At 41.4% G+C, this 15090-nt stretch overlaps 1 protein-coding gene across 3 annotated transcripts in view; it reads left to right on the forward strand.

Annotated features, from left to right (window-relative positions):
- The window catches only part of LOC132974027 (tetratricopeptide repeat protein 28-like), a 164650-nt gene that overhangs the window by 128897 nt on the left and 20663 nt on the right, over positions 1-15090 (forward strand). For all 3 annotated transcript variants that reach the window (XM_061037784.1, XM_061037785.1, XM_061037786.1), the window contains 3 exons: positions 6700-7496; positions 7648-8192; positions 9428-9951. In XM_061037784.1, coding sequence (XP_060893767.1) covers positions 6700-7496; positions 7648-8192; positions 9428-9951 — 1866 coding nt within the window. The remainder of the gene's footprint in view (positions 1-6699; positions 7497-7647; positions 8193-9427; positions 9952-15090) is intronic.

The following is a 15090-nucleotide window of genomic DNA, read 5'->3' on the forward strand; positions in this document are numbered from 1 at the left end:
AGAGGGTTTAGTGATAACATTTTATGATCTTACAGCACATGAGAGCTTTATCACGAGTGGGAACTGCATGTCAGGCAGCAAATGTGTTCCTATCTGTAGTTTGATTGCCGATTTGATGGCATGTATTTATTATTAGTTGCAACATTAAAGACATGCAGCAGAAGCTTATTCAGTGGGGGAGCCTGTTGCTCCATGGCGACAAGATAGACAAGCTGGAGCACCATGTGGATTCTGAACCTCCTGACATCCAGTAAAAACTTCCTGTCCATCTCAGTGCTGCCTTATCTTTTGGAACTCTCCTCTTTTCTTTTAGTTTTTGATGCCTTCCTCTCTCACACTCTATTCGTCTCTCCCTTCACCCCTACTGATTGTAATCTGCAGCTGTCAAGCTCCCAGTAATTGAAACTGACTTGATGAATCGCTTAATTACCTTTAATAGCTGATTCAAGAGGAGCTGAATAATGAAGATAACAGAGGATGAAGTGGAGGTTGTGGAGCATCAGTCTGTAATTGCCCTATTGTTGTTGTTGTTGTTGTTTTTGTTTTGAGCAGTGGGGTGTCCGTTGTTATTCTGTCATCAACGCCCCAAAAACCTGCTTAGCAGAAGAAGATAATGTGGGCTAAAACTAACAGGATGTTGTTTGCGACTTCAAATAATGCTGCTGCACAAAGAGGGGAAGGATGATGGAGTGAAGATTAATGAGCAGGGTTAAAAAGAAAAAAAAAACACTGCGAGAGATGGGAAGGAGAAGCGGCAGAAACAGGAAAGAAGAAACTTTTATTATGCCCTCTCAGCTTGTCGTTAATGGTGCGTGCAGTGTGGGTGGAGCAGCAGCTGACATTGCTCTGAGGTACTGTTGTATCGAGATGGCCATGCTTTAATATCTAACCACGATGCCCAGCGGTACAAGCAGCCCTGGCTCAGCACACTCTGACCTATAAAGGATATGAAAATGTTGCATTCCAGCCCCATTTATTATTCATTAATTGGCTAACTTACCCCCTAGTCAGCAATATTTAATATCTGAGAGAGGGCTAAAGTGGTGGGTTCTTGTGTAGTTCACATTTCTGGTATTCATGAAACAGAATCTAAATTGTATTATTTCCCTTTGCATTCCACTTCAAAGAGACTTTGAATGAGTTTGTTCCGTAGCCTTTGTGTGTAAGCCTGCTTGTTGTGCTCAACCCACACCTCCTCCTATGACCATAATGTCCCAAAGAAGTCACATGAACTGTCGCCTCCATCAGTAAGAAGGTGCCGGAGGTAACAGATCTAATTAAGCATTTTTTTCCCCTTCTTTTTTATCCAGCATCCCTGGGGAATCATTTCTGCTGACGCTTATAAAAAAACAAAGCAACAGAAAGAGCATAACAACAGGAAGAGGAGTTCACAGTACTACACAGATCCAAACAATTCTCTCCCTGATGCTCAGTATTTAGATCTCATCAGTTTCATTGAAAGAAAGAGAGCAGAAATTCTGTATTAAATTAGTTTCAGACCTTTTATGCCAAACTCATTTCACACTTGCAGCTTTTTTCCGTTTAGGGGTCATGTGGGAACGAGACCTGGAATTTACATTCCAGAAAATCAGTCGTGGAAATCTGCTTTGACCAGACATCTGATTACCAGGTTTTGTAACATGTCTGACTGAAACATTGTCACACATGATTTATATTTCCTTGTGGGCTCGCAGGTTGTGATGAAATAAAAGAACACTGACCGGGAGATTGTGAGCTCTAATGTATCTAATCTTGACAGGAATGATGTCACAATTCTCTTTTAAATAAATGTCATGTAAACAGGCTGCATCATAATATAATTAGAAAATTAGATAGACACCCTTAATAATGACATGGCTTCAACACAGCAGCTATATCTTTATTACCTTTATTACAACAACAACAATGTACAAATGCACATAAATCCCATACCTTTTTCTTAACTGATTTCAGATTGCCCTCAGCAGAAACAGACAGGGAGCAGACTCCCCTGGGGCCCTGAGGCACAGAGATTAGTCCGTTTTCTACATAATCCTCTGGAAACAAAAGTGATTGTAAATATATTAATAGTCTGACCAGGAAAGGAGCAGGAGAGCACAGCATTTACAGAGGAATTTAGCCAGCCTAATGGCCCAGACAGGATGAATATAAGCTCGCTGTTTGGAGGAAGACAGGGAAGCAGCCTAAAAATACACATAAAAAGAGAATTCTTCTGAGATTGGTGACATCTTAAACTCGCCATTAATGAACAGGTAAATACAAGAGGCAAGATGGGAGTGGGATTTTAAGGATGCCAGTCTTATGTTACTCTGCATGAGAGGACTTTGCTATCTTGCCCCCAATGTCTGTTTGTTAGAAAAGCAGCAGACGCTCCCTGCCTCCCCCTGCATGGCCCCCTTCAATCTCCTCTGCCAGAAACTGGACTGAGGCCCTGTAAAGCACACTTTCCTCCCCGTCTCTGTGCTTACACTAACATTTAGTTCATTTAATGCAGTTATTATTCTGCTCACCGTGGAGCTATTAAATGAAACAAAAGAGCTGTATCATTGTTTTGTGTTGAGCAATGGTGGCCTTTTTTTCACTAACTTCAGCATGAAATGTGATCTGTTCCCAAACAGTGAGGTAATTGTGCAGTGCAAAAAAATAAGGCTGAACGTTGTTAGTGAAAGTGGTAGGTGGAATCAAATGTCATGCTCCTAGACAGTGCAGCGACAGTTGTTTTGATGAGCTACAAAAAGCGTTAACAACTAATACTGCGCTCTTCTTGTATGTTTCTGTATGTAGACCACCCATCCATCTATCCATGGCTTGTCCTTTTTTATCTTCCCCCTTCCTGTCTCTCTGTCAGTCAGACTGTAGAGGATGTCTGTGTCTGCATGGGAGGATTTGCTACCTTAAGCCCAGCTCCACCCCTTCCCCTCCTCCTGCAGACCCCAGTACTATCCAGCGCCTGCCTCGGCTCACTACTTCCCCCAACAGATCGTAACATACACTTTTGTCTCACTTACAACTCACACTGCTCAGTTAAGACACTTTGCATAACATAATGGAGTCTTTCAACCTCCATTCACCCTTTTTAGAGAAATGATTACACTAGATTTTCCTGTAAAGTAATCCTCCATAATATGATAGATTCAGCCATGTATCAACTTTTGATTCTATATATACTTGCTATGAACCTTTTTAATCTAGCAACTCTCTTTGACTGGGCTTTTCGGTGACCATACTAGTGGAGAGCAATTTGTTTTTCTTTGGATCTCATTTTCCAATTACAGATTTTAGAATTTGTTGGAGGAAGATCTGATTCACTGTTTAAAGAATTCTTAAAAAAGGCAAAGAAACCTGTGAATCAACTCAAAATAAGTCTTGTTAAAAGGGTTCTACCTTTACCCTTTAGTGTGTCTTTTTATTGATTATTTGAACGTACACTTTATAACACTGTATGGTGATATGGCCCAGGCTTTTTGGCGCAAATTGGTACTGAGACACATTTTATTCCATTTGTAATAATCCGTACTCATTTCAAAGCAAAATTTTGGGCCTGGAGCTTTTTAAAATACTTTAATAGTTTCAAGATTATCTTCAAAGTGTAAAACAAATACAGACGTACTGAACTATATATACAAGCTCTGGTGGGATGGAATATTTTTCAATTCTGCCAAATTCATTGGAATTTCCTTCAGAGACTGACTTCCTTGTTTGGTATTTCACACATGCCAATCTACCCCAGCTGAGGTCTGAATGGGCATCAACATTTTCACAAACACCACAACTTTAGCATCTTGTCAGGGGTTTTACGTCTCAAACATGACATTTTAATAATAAAGTTGACCTCATATTAAAAATAAAATGGGGAACACACCCAAGTCTTTATTTTGAGCTCAGACTGGTCATCTCTGCGCTATTCCTAGTTTCCCCCAGCAGCATTGTTGGTAAAAATCCTCTTAGCTGAGTGAAGGCAGCAACGCTCAGGACCTCTATGGCTCCTGGAAGAATGATACAGTGATTTACTCTGAACACAACACTATCCTTCAAAGTCATCACTGCAGCATATCCCTCTTTGTAGAGCCAGCTGTGTAATGAAAAGTGACAACACATTGCCATGCTTTTAATGTCTTTGGTTATGGGGGGATGGAGGGGGCTCTGGATGGATAGGGCCTTGTATAAATGTATTCGAATGATGTGATGTGTGCTGTATTCGTTTTTTTCACAGTCTTTATCTTAAACTGTGAAGAAAAAAGGAAGAATATTATTCAATGTGTTACAGTCAAGTTAGTATGCACAATATTCTTAAATTGCTGTCACAAAAACTGATCCTTTTTGGGGATCATTTTGTTTTGGTTGACATGCCACAGTGACCACTCTAGCTAGACCCTTCTACTTAATCCAAATTTTTTGGGCTCCATCAGTATTTTCCAGCATGTTTGGTATGGTTTTATTTACTATCATTCTGGACAAAATTCCCAGAGGTTTCCATAATCCTCTTACCATATGGAGGGGTGGAGAAATATTTTCTTGCCTTAAGTGTGGCTCCAGGCATAGCCCGAGGCTTATGACAAATTTTGGCTTCATCTTTCAAGCCCAACCTCAAACCTTGCCATTGAACACCATCCTCTATCCCGGCTGCCTCTTCTAGTCCTCCGACCATTTCCAAGACCCCAGATCCATTTTTAGCCTGCAGCATGGAACATGTTTGCTGGTAATACATCAGTAGGCATTATATCCTCGGCAAGATCAGCCTCCATTGGGAAAAACATAACCTTGGGAGTGACTTTGTGGCGAGGGCTGTCATAGCTCTTCAAAGTTGCCTGCCATGAATCTTAACATGCTTCCACTCTTAAGAGAGACTACCAGGAAAGTCAAACCTGATGGGCTTGCCCAAGGTATATGAAATAGCTGTTCCAGTGGAAACTTAAATCTAAAATGTTCCTAGCTTCATATATTTGTTTTGGCTCAAGGGAAATGTGTATTTGTACTGTACATGGTCTGAGGTACCACAAAGATTTCATTCATTATTAAAGTATACATTGTAAAGCTGTGTCTTTTTCATTCTGGATTATTTCTGTATTATCAGGCAGCGTTGCTTCTCTCCATTCTACCCCATGACTCGTATAGCTTACCAGCTCTTCAGGGCAGTGACCTGATGATTGCAAGGTCAGCACAGGTTGTATTGCTTTGACCTGAGAACATGAGCAAGCAAACAAACAGCAAACAAGCTCTGATTCGTCAGGAGGTACCAGCTGCATGGCGCATCATGGTTTGAATTAAGCAGGCAGGGGATCTTTGATGATGAAAAATCCAATCCGTCTGCACACAAAGATGTTTTTTTCTGTGTGCAATTTTCTGACACTTAGTTCAGGAAGGTTTGTGTCTAACTTATCTCACTTTAACTTGATTCATTGTGATACATTGACATTGCAGGCATCACATTAATCAATTAATTATTGAAATATATATATATTAAAGTATGTCATGACTGTATGTGTGTATAAAGGAATATGGATACCTGACAATCTTATATACAATCCAGTGGCTCCTACTGTAGAGGTGCCAAAGCTTTTTTTTCCATTCTCATTGGCCTAATGTGCTGCTTTTTAATTGGGCCAAAACCTGAATGCTTATTCACATCAATCACACAACCTCTGCAGTCATTTGAGCCGTCTGTTTAGCTTCACTCCCACTGTTTTTGTAGCCTGCGTTCAGGCCCATAATGTGGCAGGTTTCGGATGAAATAAATGGGAAAACACACATGGCGGTAACTAATCCCGGCGGCACCATCACATACTCACCACAAGCCACGGAGCCCCTCTCACTCCCTGGTTCCCTCCCACTCTGGCTCCAGAGCCGTTTCCCTCAAGGATGTCCGATCCCAGTCCGCATCTCCCTCCGTCCTAGCAACACATTAGTCTCCATGCTGATGCAGCAAAGCATGGGTGGCTTGGCTGTATGGTGAACGGAGGATGGAGTTATTTGCCTTGCAGCTAGTTTCTCTGTCTCCATCCGCCAGCCTGCAGCCATCCTGTCTTCCCTCCAAGTGAGCTTTAATATTATCAGTGCAATTATTATCCTTGAAGGCTGGGTGACAATGCAAAAAAGAAAGGGCTGAGATTAGTAGTGAGTCTCAGAGGAGGAGAGATACGCTGTGATGTCTCTTTACTCTCAGCTGTGTATTTGTCAGTGTGTATGTTTGGATGTATGTTTGTTTGTGTTTGCGCCAGATGGCTGCCTGGCTGTGGGGTAAAGCTATTATTTTTCACAGGATGGTATTTTATCAGAGATAATACGCTCAATGCACTGGGTTGTCCATTATTTATTGTTTTTCTGCACTTATCTCATTTTTCTTAAGTTGTTTGCTGAGCTTTCCATCAGCTCTTCAAACCCCACACATTTTTCTTGTCCTCTCATAACCTGTGGGAAAGGGTTGATTTTCCAAGACAGGATCATCAAAGACAAGTTAGACAATCAAAAGATTCTATTTTGGTGTTATAATAACTGTGTTTGATTGCACAACAGTTTAATGACCATGAGTCTTTGGGAGAGTGCTGTGTAAGCAGAGAGCAGATGGCTCAGAGAGCATATTTTAACAACCAAATGACTTGTTTTATACATGAAGTGCTGACAAGGCACTTGAATTTACAGTGTTACAATCTTGCCCTTAATGGGTCTTTAACTTCATCCTTTTATCTCCTTTCTCTGCAGGCATCATCCACCAAATGAAGGGGGACTATGAGACTGCACTGAAACTCCACAAAACACACCTGGCCATCGCTCAGGAGCTGAATGACTATGCTGCTCAGGGCCGGGCGTACGGTAACATGGGTAATGCCTATAATGCCCTGGGAGCCTTCGACCAGGCTGTACGCTACCACCGCCAGGAGCTGCAGATATCCATGGAGGTAAACGATCGAGCTTCACAGGCCTCCACTCATGGAAACCTGGCTGTGGCTTACCAAGCTCTAGGAGCCCATGACCGCGCTCTGCAACACTACCAGAACCACCTCAACATTGCTCGTGAGCTCAGAGACGTCCAGAGTGAGGCCCGGGCTTTGGGAAATCTTGGCAACTTTCACTGCTCTAGAGGAGAGTTTCCTCAGGCGGTGCCATACTATGAGCAGTACCTTCGCCTGTCCCCTGACCTCCAGGACATGGAGAGTGAAGGGAAAGTTTGTCACAATCTTGGTTATGCCCACTACTGTCTGGGCAACTACCAAGATGCTGTTAAATACTATGAACAGGACTTGGCTCTGGCCAAGGACCTTCATGACAAACTGAGCCAGGCTAAGGCTTACTGTAACCTGGGTTTGGCATTCAAGGCCCTGGGAGACTTCACTAAGGCAGAGGAGTGTCAGAAATATCTGCTGTCACTGGCCCAGTCCCTGAACAATGCACAGGCCCGCTTCAGAGCTCTGGGAAACCTCGGGGACATTTTTGTCTGTAAAAAAGATGTGACTGGAGCCATTCAGTTTTACGAGCAGCAGCTGGCCTTAGCTCACCAGGTATGGCCACACATAATGAATGTAGTATCTCATGTACTTATACAGTTCATCATGTAAATATGATATGTCATATGTCATGTCAGAAATGTCATTTTGATATCATTCATTCACACCCCCAATGCTATATTTATGGCATTCTGCCTTATTTCAGGTTAAAGAGCGGAGGATGGAGGCCTGCGCCTATGCTGCCCTGGGGGCCACCTACAGACTGGTGCAGAAATATGACAAAGCTCTGGGCTACCACACCCAGGAGCTGGAGGTTTATCAAGAGCTGGGTGACGTGCCGGGAGAGTGTAAAGCCCACGGTCACCTGGCAGCAGTCTACATGGCCCTGGGGAAGTACGCCATGGCCTTCAAAAGCTACGAAGAACAGCTGGAGCTCGGTCGAAGGCTGAAGGATCCTGTGGTGGAGGCTCAGGTTTACGGAAATATGGGCATCACTAAAATGAATGTAGGCGTGATGGAGGAAGCTATCGGCTACCTAGAGCAACAGCTGGCCACTTTACAGCAGCTGAGCGGCAATGAGGCACTAATGGACAGGGGCAGGGCCTATGGGAACCTGGGAGACTGCTATGAGGCTCTGGGAGACTTTGAGGAGGCCATCAAGTACTATGACCAGTATCTATCAGTGGCCCAGAGCCTTAACCGCATGCAGGACCAGGAGAAGGCCTACAGAGGCTTAGGCAATGGACACAGGTAAGTCTGCTTTGAGTGAGAGGCAACATGCTTCAAATTTGCCATTTCAAACTGCTAGAAAAATCCTTTTCTGTCTTTGCAAAACACAACGGTATCATTTCCCTCAGCAGTTGCAAATAATTGTATTGGCAGGGTTTTACAAATAATCACAGTAATCCCGCTTTGCATATTATTTTTCTCTCTGCGCTCACTATCAAGGACCACCGTAGTTTAGAGACACCTTGCTGTTGAGCAATCTTGGATATGAGCCTGGTGCCCGCTGTCTCAGCAGCAGCCTAGTGGCCCTGTCCTTATCTTTATGCAAAGAGGATTTGGCAGGCAGACGTCTGAAACTGAGGGAAGAGCAGTTATTTCGAGGCAACCTCTTACATCCTGTGTCTCCTTCCTTTCCATTTCTACCTATGCCACAAAGAGCTGATAGCATCCTAGGAGACTACACTGCAAAATAAAACACGAAAGGCTTGCTGGAATCCTAATTTCAGAGATGATTTTATTCTCATTGTGTATCATCAGCATGGCACCACAGTAATCACACACAGCAGTATTAGCCATGCATGAGTTCAGAGGGGAATAAAAGACATCAGACACAAACCCTTCTCGTCTTCTAACAGCTCTTAGTCAAGCACATACATTATCACACAGAGCATTAATTAGGCCGGGGGCCTTTATTCTTATAATGCTCCATTTGAAACGGCATCCAGCAATTGTGTGAAGTGTCTGAGAATGTGAATAAAGTCTGTTTGATGACTTCGAAGGAGAATTAAATGTTGAAATGGGATGAATGCCATTCTGTCAACACAAACAGCTGAGGGGAGAGGGAAGTGGGGGATCTTTTGACAGGTGACCCATCTGGCATTAAAAGATGGTAAACAGTGTTACCCTTCAAGCACAGCCTACATTTTAGATTTCATATCAGCTCTGACCTTTTTTTCAAACAAGCCTTTAATGCAGTTTAGGCTGTTTCCTTTCCTGTATTACATTTGAACCAAAACCAATTTATCTGCTGCTTTGAAAACAAAACTGTTCATGAAATTTTCATTCCTTGTTAGGTATAATAGTGTTCTGTTAAAACAGAATAGAAAGGTTTCAGACTGCATGAATCAATAATAAATTTTCTCTGATGTGCGATAACATTACTGACAGATTTGTTCAACCTTGTTTTTTTTAAATCTTACATATCACATTTCTAATCTGCTTCACTCTGATGCTCATTGGTGTTCTGTCTCTCCCTGCAGGGCCATGGGAAACCTGCAGCAGTCGCTAGTGTGTTTTGAGAAGCGGTTAGTGGTGGCTCATGAGCTCGGGGAGTGCGGAGGCAAGGCTCAGGCCTACGGGGAACTGGGTGCACTGCACAGCCAGCTGGGAAATTATGAGCAGGCTATTTCCTGTCTGGAGCGTCAGCTTGGGATTGCACGTGACACCCAAGACAGACTGCTGGAGGGTGATGCCAGCTGTGGTTTGGGCGTCGTATATCAATCAATGGGAGAGTACGAGACAGCCCTGCGATGCCACCAAAGTGACCTGGAGATTGCAGAGGAAACAGGAAGCCCCGCACGGCAGGCCCGCGCCTACGGTAACCTGGGCCTTACCTACGAGTCTCTAGGAAACTACGAGCGGGCAGTGGTGTTCCAGGAACAGCATCTAAGTGTGGCAGCTCAAACTAACGACTTGGCTGCCAAAACTCTGGCCTATAGCAGCTTGGGGAGAACACACCACGCACTGCAAAACTACTCACAGGCTGTCATGTACCTGCAGGAAGGTGAGTGAGTCAGGGGGAACAGCAGAGAGGATTGTCTTTGTTGTCTGAGCTGATAGGCTTAGAGTTTGTGAATTCATGAATATGAAATTCAGAGCCTATTTGTTGCTAAGCCATTGCCATTTTTATTAGGCTGTGTGTGTGTGTGGGTGCAAGTGTATATGTGTATATGTGTATTGGGGTTTTTTGTGCTTATTTGTTATAAGTGCACAGGGGGGTTTTGTGTGCGTATTATTCGCCTGTGTCGGCTTCTGTGCTGTAAAGGTATACTAGCATTCCTGTGTGTATGTCTGTGCAAACCTATCAGGATGCACGCCAAGGCTCTTCCCTGTTTACTGCTCGCTCTTCTTCACACCTCTATATCTACTTTCCTCAGAGGGTTCTTTGCAGCGAGCTGCCAAAGGATCTTTTCACACTCTGGCTGACACACTCCTGCCTCTCATGCTTCATTGTCCCCTGCAGATTATGGTGAAATAAAAACCTGCAGCTTTGCCCCTCAGAAATTCATTATGTCAGTGACAGTGCAGGGAGGGTTTGTCACCGAGGAAGTGATAAGTGGAAGCATCCATAGATGTGAGCTGAATGTTCACACCATCAGCCTCGCCCATTGACAGACCTCTTGCTCAGAAACACCCACTGTGTTACTCATTTGAATCCAAGAAAATTGCAGCTCATGTAAGAGAACAGATGTATATTTCACCCTGCAGGCAGTGAACGCAGGAGAACAGGAATAAATCTCCTCTATCTCTCCTCCGTCCACTATGCTAGAGTTAGCCGGGCCTGCAGTGACCCAAACACCCTCTGCTGGCCTGCTTGTTGAGGTTTAATGGAAACAAAGGCGACAGGCCATTCTGTCTCCACCCTGTCCTCCTGTTGTCCCCTGTACTGTCCTTGTATTGTTCCTGGGTCTGGCTGTGCAAAAAAAAAAGTCCCCTCACTATCCTTGACAGCCAATTATTTCTGGCCAACCTACCCAGACTGAAAAGTGTGTGTGTGTGTGTGTGGGGGGGGGGGGGGGGGGGGGTTCTCAAGTTTTTCAATTTTTTTTCTCTTCTCTCACTTTATTTTTTTATTCCGCAAGCTGCAATGCTTGTGTTTTTGTTTTTGTTGTGTTCGACAAAAAGGATTAATTGGAAGGAGGGATAGTGAAGCGGTTCTAAACTGGTGCAGACACTGTTGACAACATGTGACCCCCAAATCAGTGTGTAGTAATAAGTGTGTGCATGTGTTTGTATGAAAGTCTGATGGTTAGTCTGTGTTGCACAGTAACAAAGAATAACAACGCTACAGTGAAGTGCACATGAAGATACCAATTAACTGCCAATAGGCAGACATAATTTCTGTCACTTCTAGTGTTCACATCAGTCCCCAAGTTATATTCCAGTAGTTTAATGTTGAAGGATGTCACACACTGCAGTCTCAATCTTTCACAAAAAAGGCTTTTCACACCGAGCTTCTCTTTTCAATGGCAGCTAATGGAGTTACTTCAAGTTCTTCACACTTCATTTATGAAACAACAATTAATGGAATAACAATTTTAAACAAATTTAAGGGAGGTTTTGGAATAAATGCTAAACATACTGAGCAAAAACAAATATCAGATTATAGAAAACAAAGCCAAAACAGAATATGCAGTTTATAGTCTATATCCTTGGATTTAGTGCGTGGCACGGGCCACCTATTTCTGTCCGAACCAGACCCATGTCCAACACCGTTATTGTAAACGTGAGCACTAAATTAGTGTTATGTGTCATTCAGTTGTTGTTAACATGGTAACAGCTTTCTTGTTTACACAGATTACACATGAACGGACCTTGAAAATGACTGTGAAAGTCATCGGGTTGTTTGTAATTAGTTTAAAGAGACAAACATTAATCAATAAGTGAGCAGTTGTACCTTACGCACACAGTCAGTTTAACTATCAGATTTAGCCATGTGCTGCATTACGTAGATAAACAAACAGCAGCACTGAACAGGAAGTAGCGTTGCAATACAAAGAAAGTAAGTCCATTATATTTATGTATTTTCAAACTTTGTCCGTCAAAATAACTGGAGACCAGACCATACTAAGAATTAAACTAAATTCATTGTTGACTGCCTATTGTTCGGCCCATGTGACCAATAACCAATGATCTAAAGTAAGTAATGAGAGGAGTCCATAAAGTTGAAAGCCAATGTATCCTTATATGAAGTTTTGCTGTTCTCCTTTTTATCAAGTAACCTCTCTTATCACTGGTGAAGAGTGGGCGGTAATGATTTAAGTGAGGATAATGCTATTATATTCCTCAGTAAAAGAATATATAAGAAATAAACTTTTATTTTTCTCCTAACTCTCTGAAATTATACCTATCACATAATACAATGGATCCAGCTGTAAATTGACACTCAAAGTGGTTTGAAATTGCTAGAATCCCCTTCCAGCATGATTTAAGTTTTAGGTCTCCAATCTGTTTACAGTACCTCCAACATACCTTTGTTTTACCTGTGTCACTTTTTGATACACTGTGAAGGGTTATACGCGTCTATTTTTTATTTCAAGTTAAGTTATTTTCACCTAGGACTTTAAGTTATTTTATATTCTCTTCCACACACTTCTTCCCATGTCTTATCCTCAATTATAACATTCATCTCTAGTTCTCACCTCTTAATTAATTCAAGAGTTTCCCTGATAAATGTACTTGTAAATTTGAAACCATATTTTGGCTTTTACTAATTTTTTACTAATTTCTTATTTAAAAAAATCTTCTAGAGGGGTGGGTGGTTACTTCAGGCTGCTCCGTTCTTTATTTGACATAACAGTTTTCCTCTCTTGCAAATATATTTAAACATCTAACAATAAAACACATTTATCTTGTAATTGTTTAAATTATTTTTAAAGTTACTCCACTCAAACATGCTAACACATTCTTATCTGAAGTTCTCTCCATTTCTTTTGCTCTAAGTTTGGTAGCATCTCAAGAGGTACTTGTGGGAATGCATGTTTCTCCAGTCCAAGCCAATTTGTTCCGTATCTTGTCATAACAATTCAACCATTCCATAAAGTTGTGCTGCCCAGGTGAAGTTAAGTAAGACCTCCTTGTTTAGATAGATAGATAGATAGATAGATAGATACTTTATTGATCCCGAGGGAAATTCAAAGAAAGAAAGTTTATTTTGATACAATAACTTTTGTCTGACCCTACATCTCTTTCTCTGTCATATAAATGAAAAAATAATTTTATCAAGAATTTAAAAATGAGATGCTGATATCCGCATAGGTAGTGACTGGAAAAGATAAACTAGTCGAGGATGTTCACCCTGACTATCGATTCTACCAAACACTGATGGTCGGAGAATCCCCCATTGTGCAGAGTCTGATCTTATTTGATCAATTAATCTACTCTACTTTACCTTGTACAACTGTGAGGTGTCTTGGGTGATCAGGTTGCCTAAGTATGTGAATCCTTGTGTTGATCAATTAAAATAACATTATTTGTTTAACTTAGATGGCAACATGCCTATTAGGACAATGTCCTCTGATTTAGCTTAATTAATGATATAACCTACTTGGCTCTTAGCATCAAGGCCTTTGATTTGGCTTCTTTAATCATGTAGCCTTTCCAAATCATTTAAAAATGTACTAAAAAATGTCATCCGCATACAGGAACATCTGATCTTCCAAGTAGTTTGCCTTTTCATTTCTGCTAACAGTTCTGTACTTATTGGAAATAATAATGGAGAAAGGGGGCACCCTTGTCTGATTCCTCTTTTCAAACTTAAATTCCCTGATGTGCGCCCATTTACACATAATCTTAAAAGGGTCCAGAGTACAGCATTTGAATCCAACTAATGAAATCCCATCTTTTAAAGTATATGTTCCAAATATAGCTAATCCACTCAATCAAACACTTTCTGAGCATCTAAGATGAGAAGCATTGAAGACTGATTATTTCGTCTTACTGCAGAAATTATATTTAGACTTCTTCTAGTGTTATTTATTCTCTGTTGCCTGTGAATAGACCCAGTTTGGTCTAGTTGAACTCTTTGCTGATGCAGCTCTAGATTATTTGAGCCATTATTGTACTATTATGAAAGTTCACATCACTTTAAATTAACCTTATTGGTTATATGAGGCACAATTGAGTGGATATTTCCTTTATTTGGGAATTTAAGAAATAATTGCTTCCAACCATGTTTTTGAAGGAACGTTCTCATTAGAAACATAATTACGTTCTCTTTGAAGGGGTGTGACCTCTTTGAAATATTTAAACAATTCCCCTGGATACCCGTCCATCCCTGGCAATTTATTGTTTTTTAAATACTTTATGACTTCTCCATTTTCCTCTTTTGTGATCGGGTCTCTCATTGTTTTTGACTCATAAATTGCTGTATAATTTTGTCAGAAACCTTGTAATTTAAATAACTTTTCATGATGTGTATCTTATGGTTAAAATGTCTGGACTCATCATCATCATAATTTTGACTTGATATACTTTTATACGATTCTCTTAAAGCTCAAAGCAGGCAAAATCTTACTCCTCAACATGTATTCAAGTGATTAACATCTGGAAAGCAAGGAAATGAATAGCTTTCAATGATCTCATTTATAATTAATCAAGCTTTCACAAATCAAATATTGAGTTCTCAACGATATAACACTGTCTTGGATCTTGTGTGCATAATTGTAGAAGAGTTTTTTGTAGGATACATTTGGTGTCTGTGTCACAATCCCTTTAATCCTTTGTTTTCTTTTCGACTTGAGGGGTGACAAATATTTTCTTTACACTGCACAAGTTGATTTGGGTGTTGTTAACACCATTGTAGAGGAAAAGTAGACACAACCGGTAGAGATAGTATCATGAAAATGTCTCAGATACACTGCCTGTATATGACACGCTTCTTTTTTTTGTGGTCATGATCAAAGGGTACTGAGTTGTCATGTGTCAGGACTGCGTACGTACTGGGGTATTTTGTCTGCAGGACAACACAACTTGCGGCTCTACAAAGCATGAGATTTTATGCCTTTTTTTCCCCAATGCATGTGTATTTGATGTCTGCACGTAAAGCTTGTGTCTGAAGCCAGAGGTGCGCGGGCCCTAGAGGCTGCAGAGACTCTTTCACCCAGCTGTCAAGCAGCCTTTAAAGTGTTCTCTAGTTGCTCTT

The sequence above is a fragment of the Labrus mixtus genome, chromosome 5 (genome assembly GCF_963584025.1).
Source record: "Labrus mixtus chromosome 5, fLabMix1.1, whole genome shotgun sequence".
In the NCBI taxonomy this organism is placed as follows: Eukaryota; Metazoa; Chordata; class Actinopteri; order Labriformes; family Labridae; genus Labrus; species Labrus mixtus.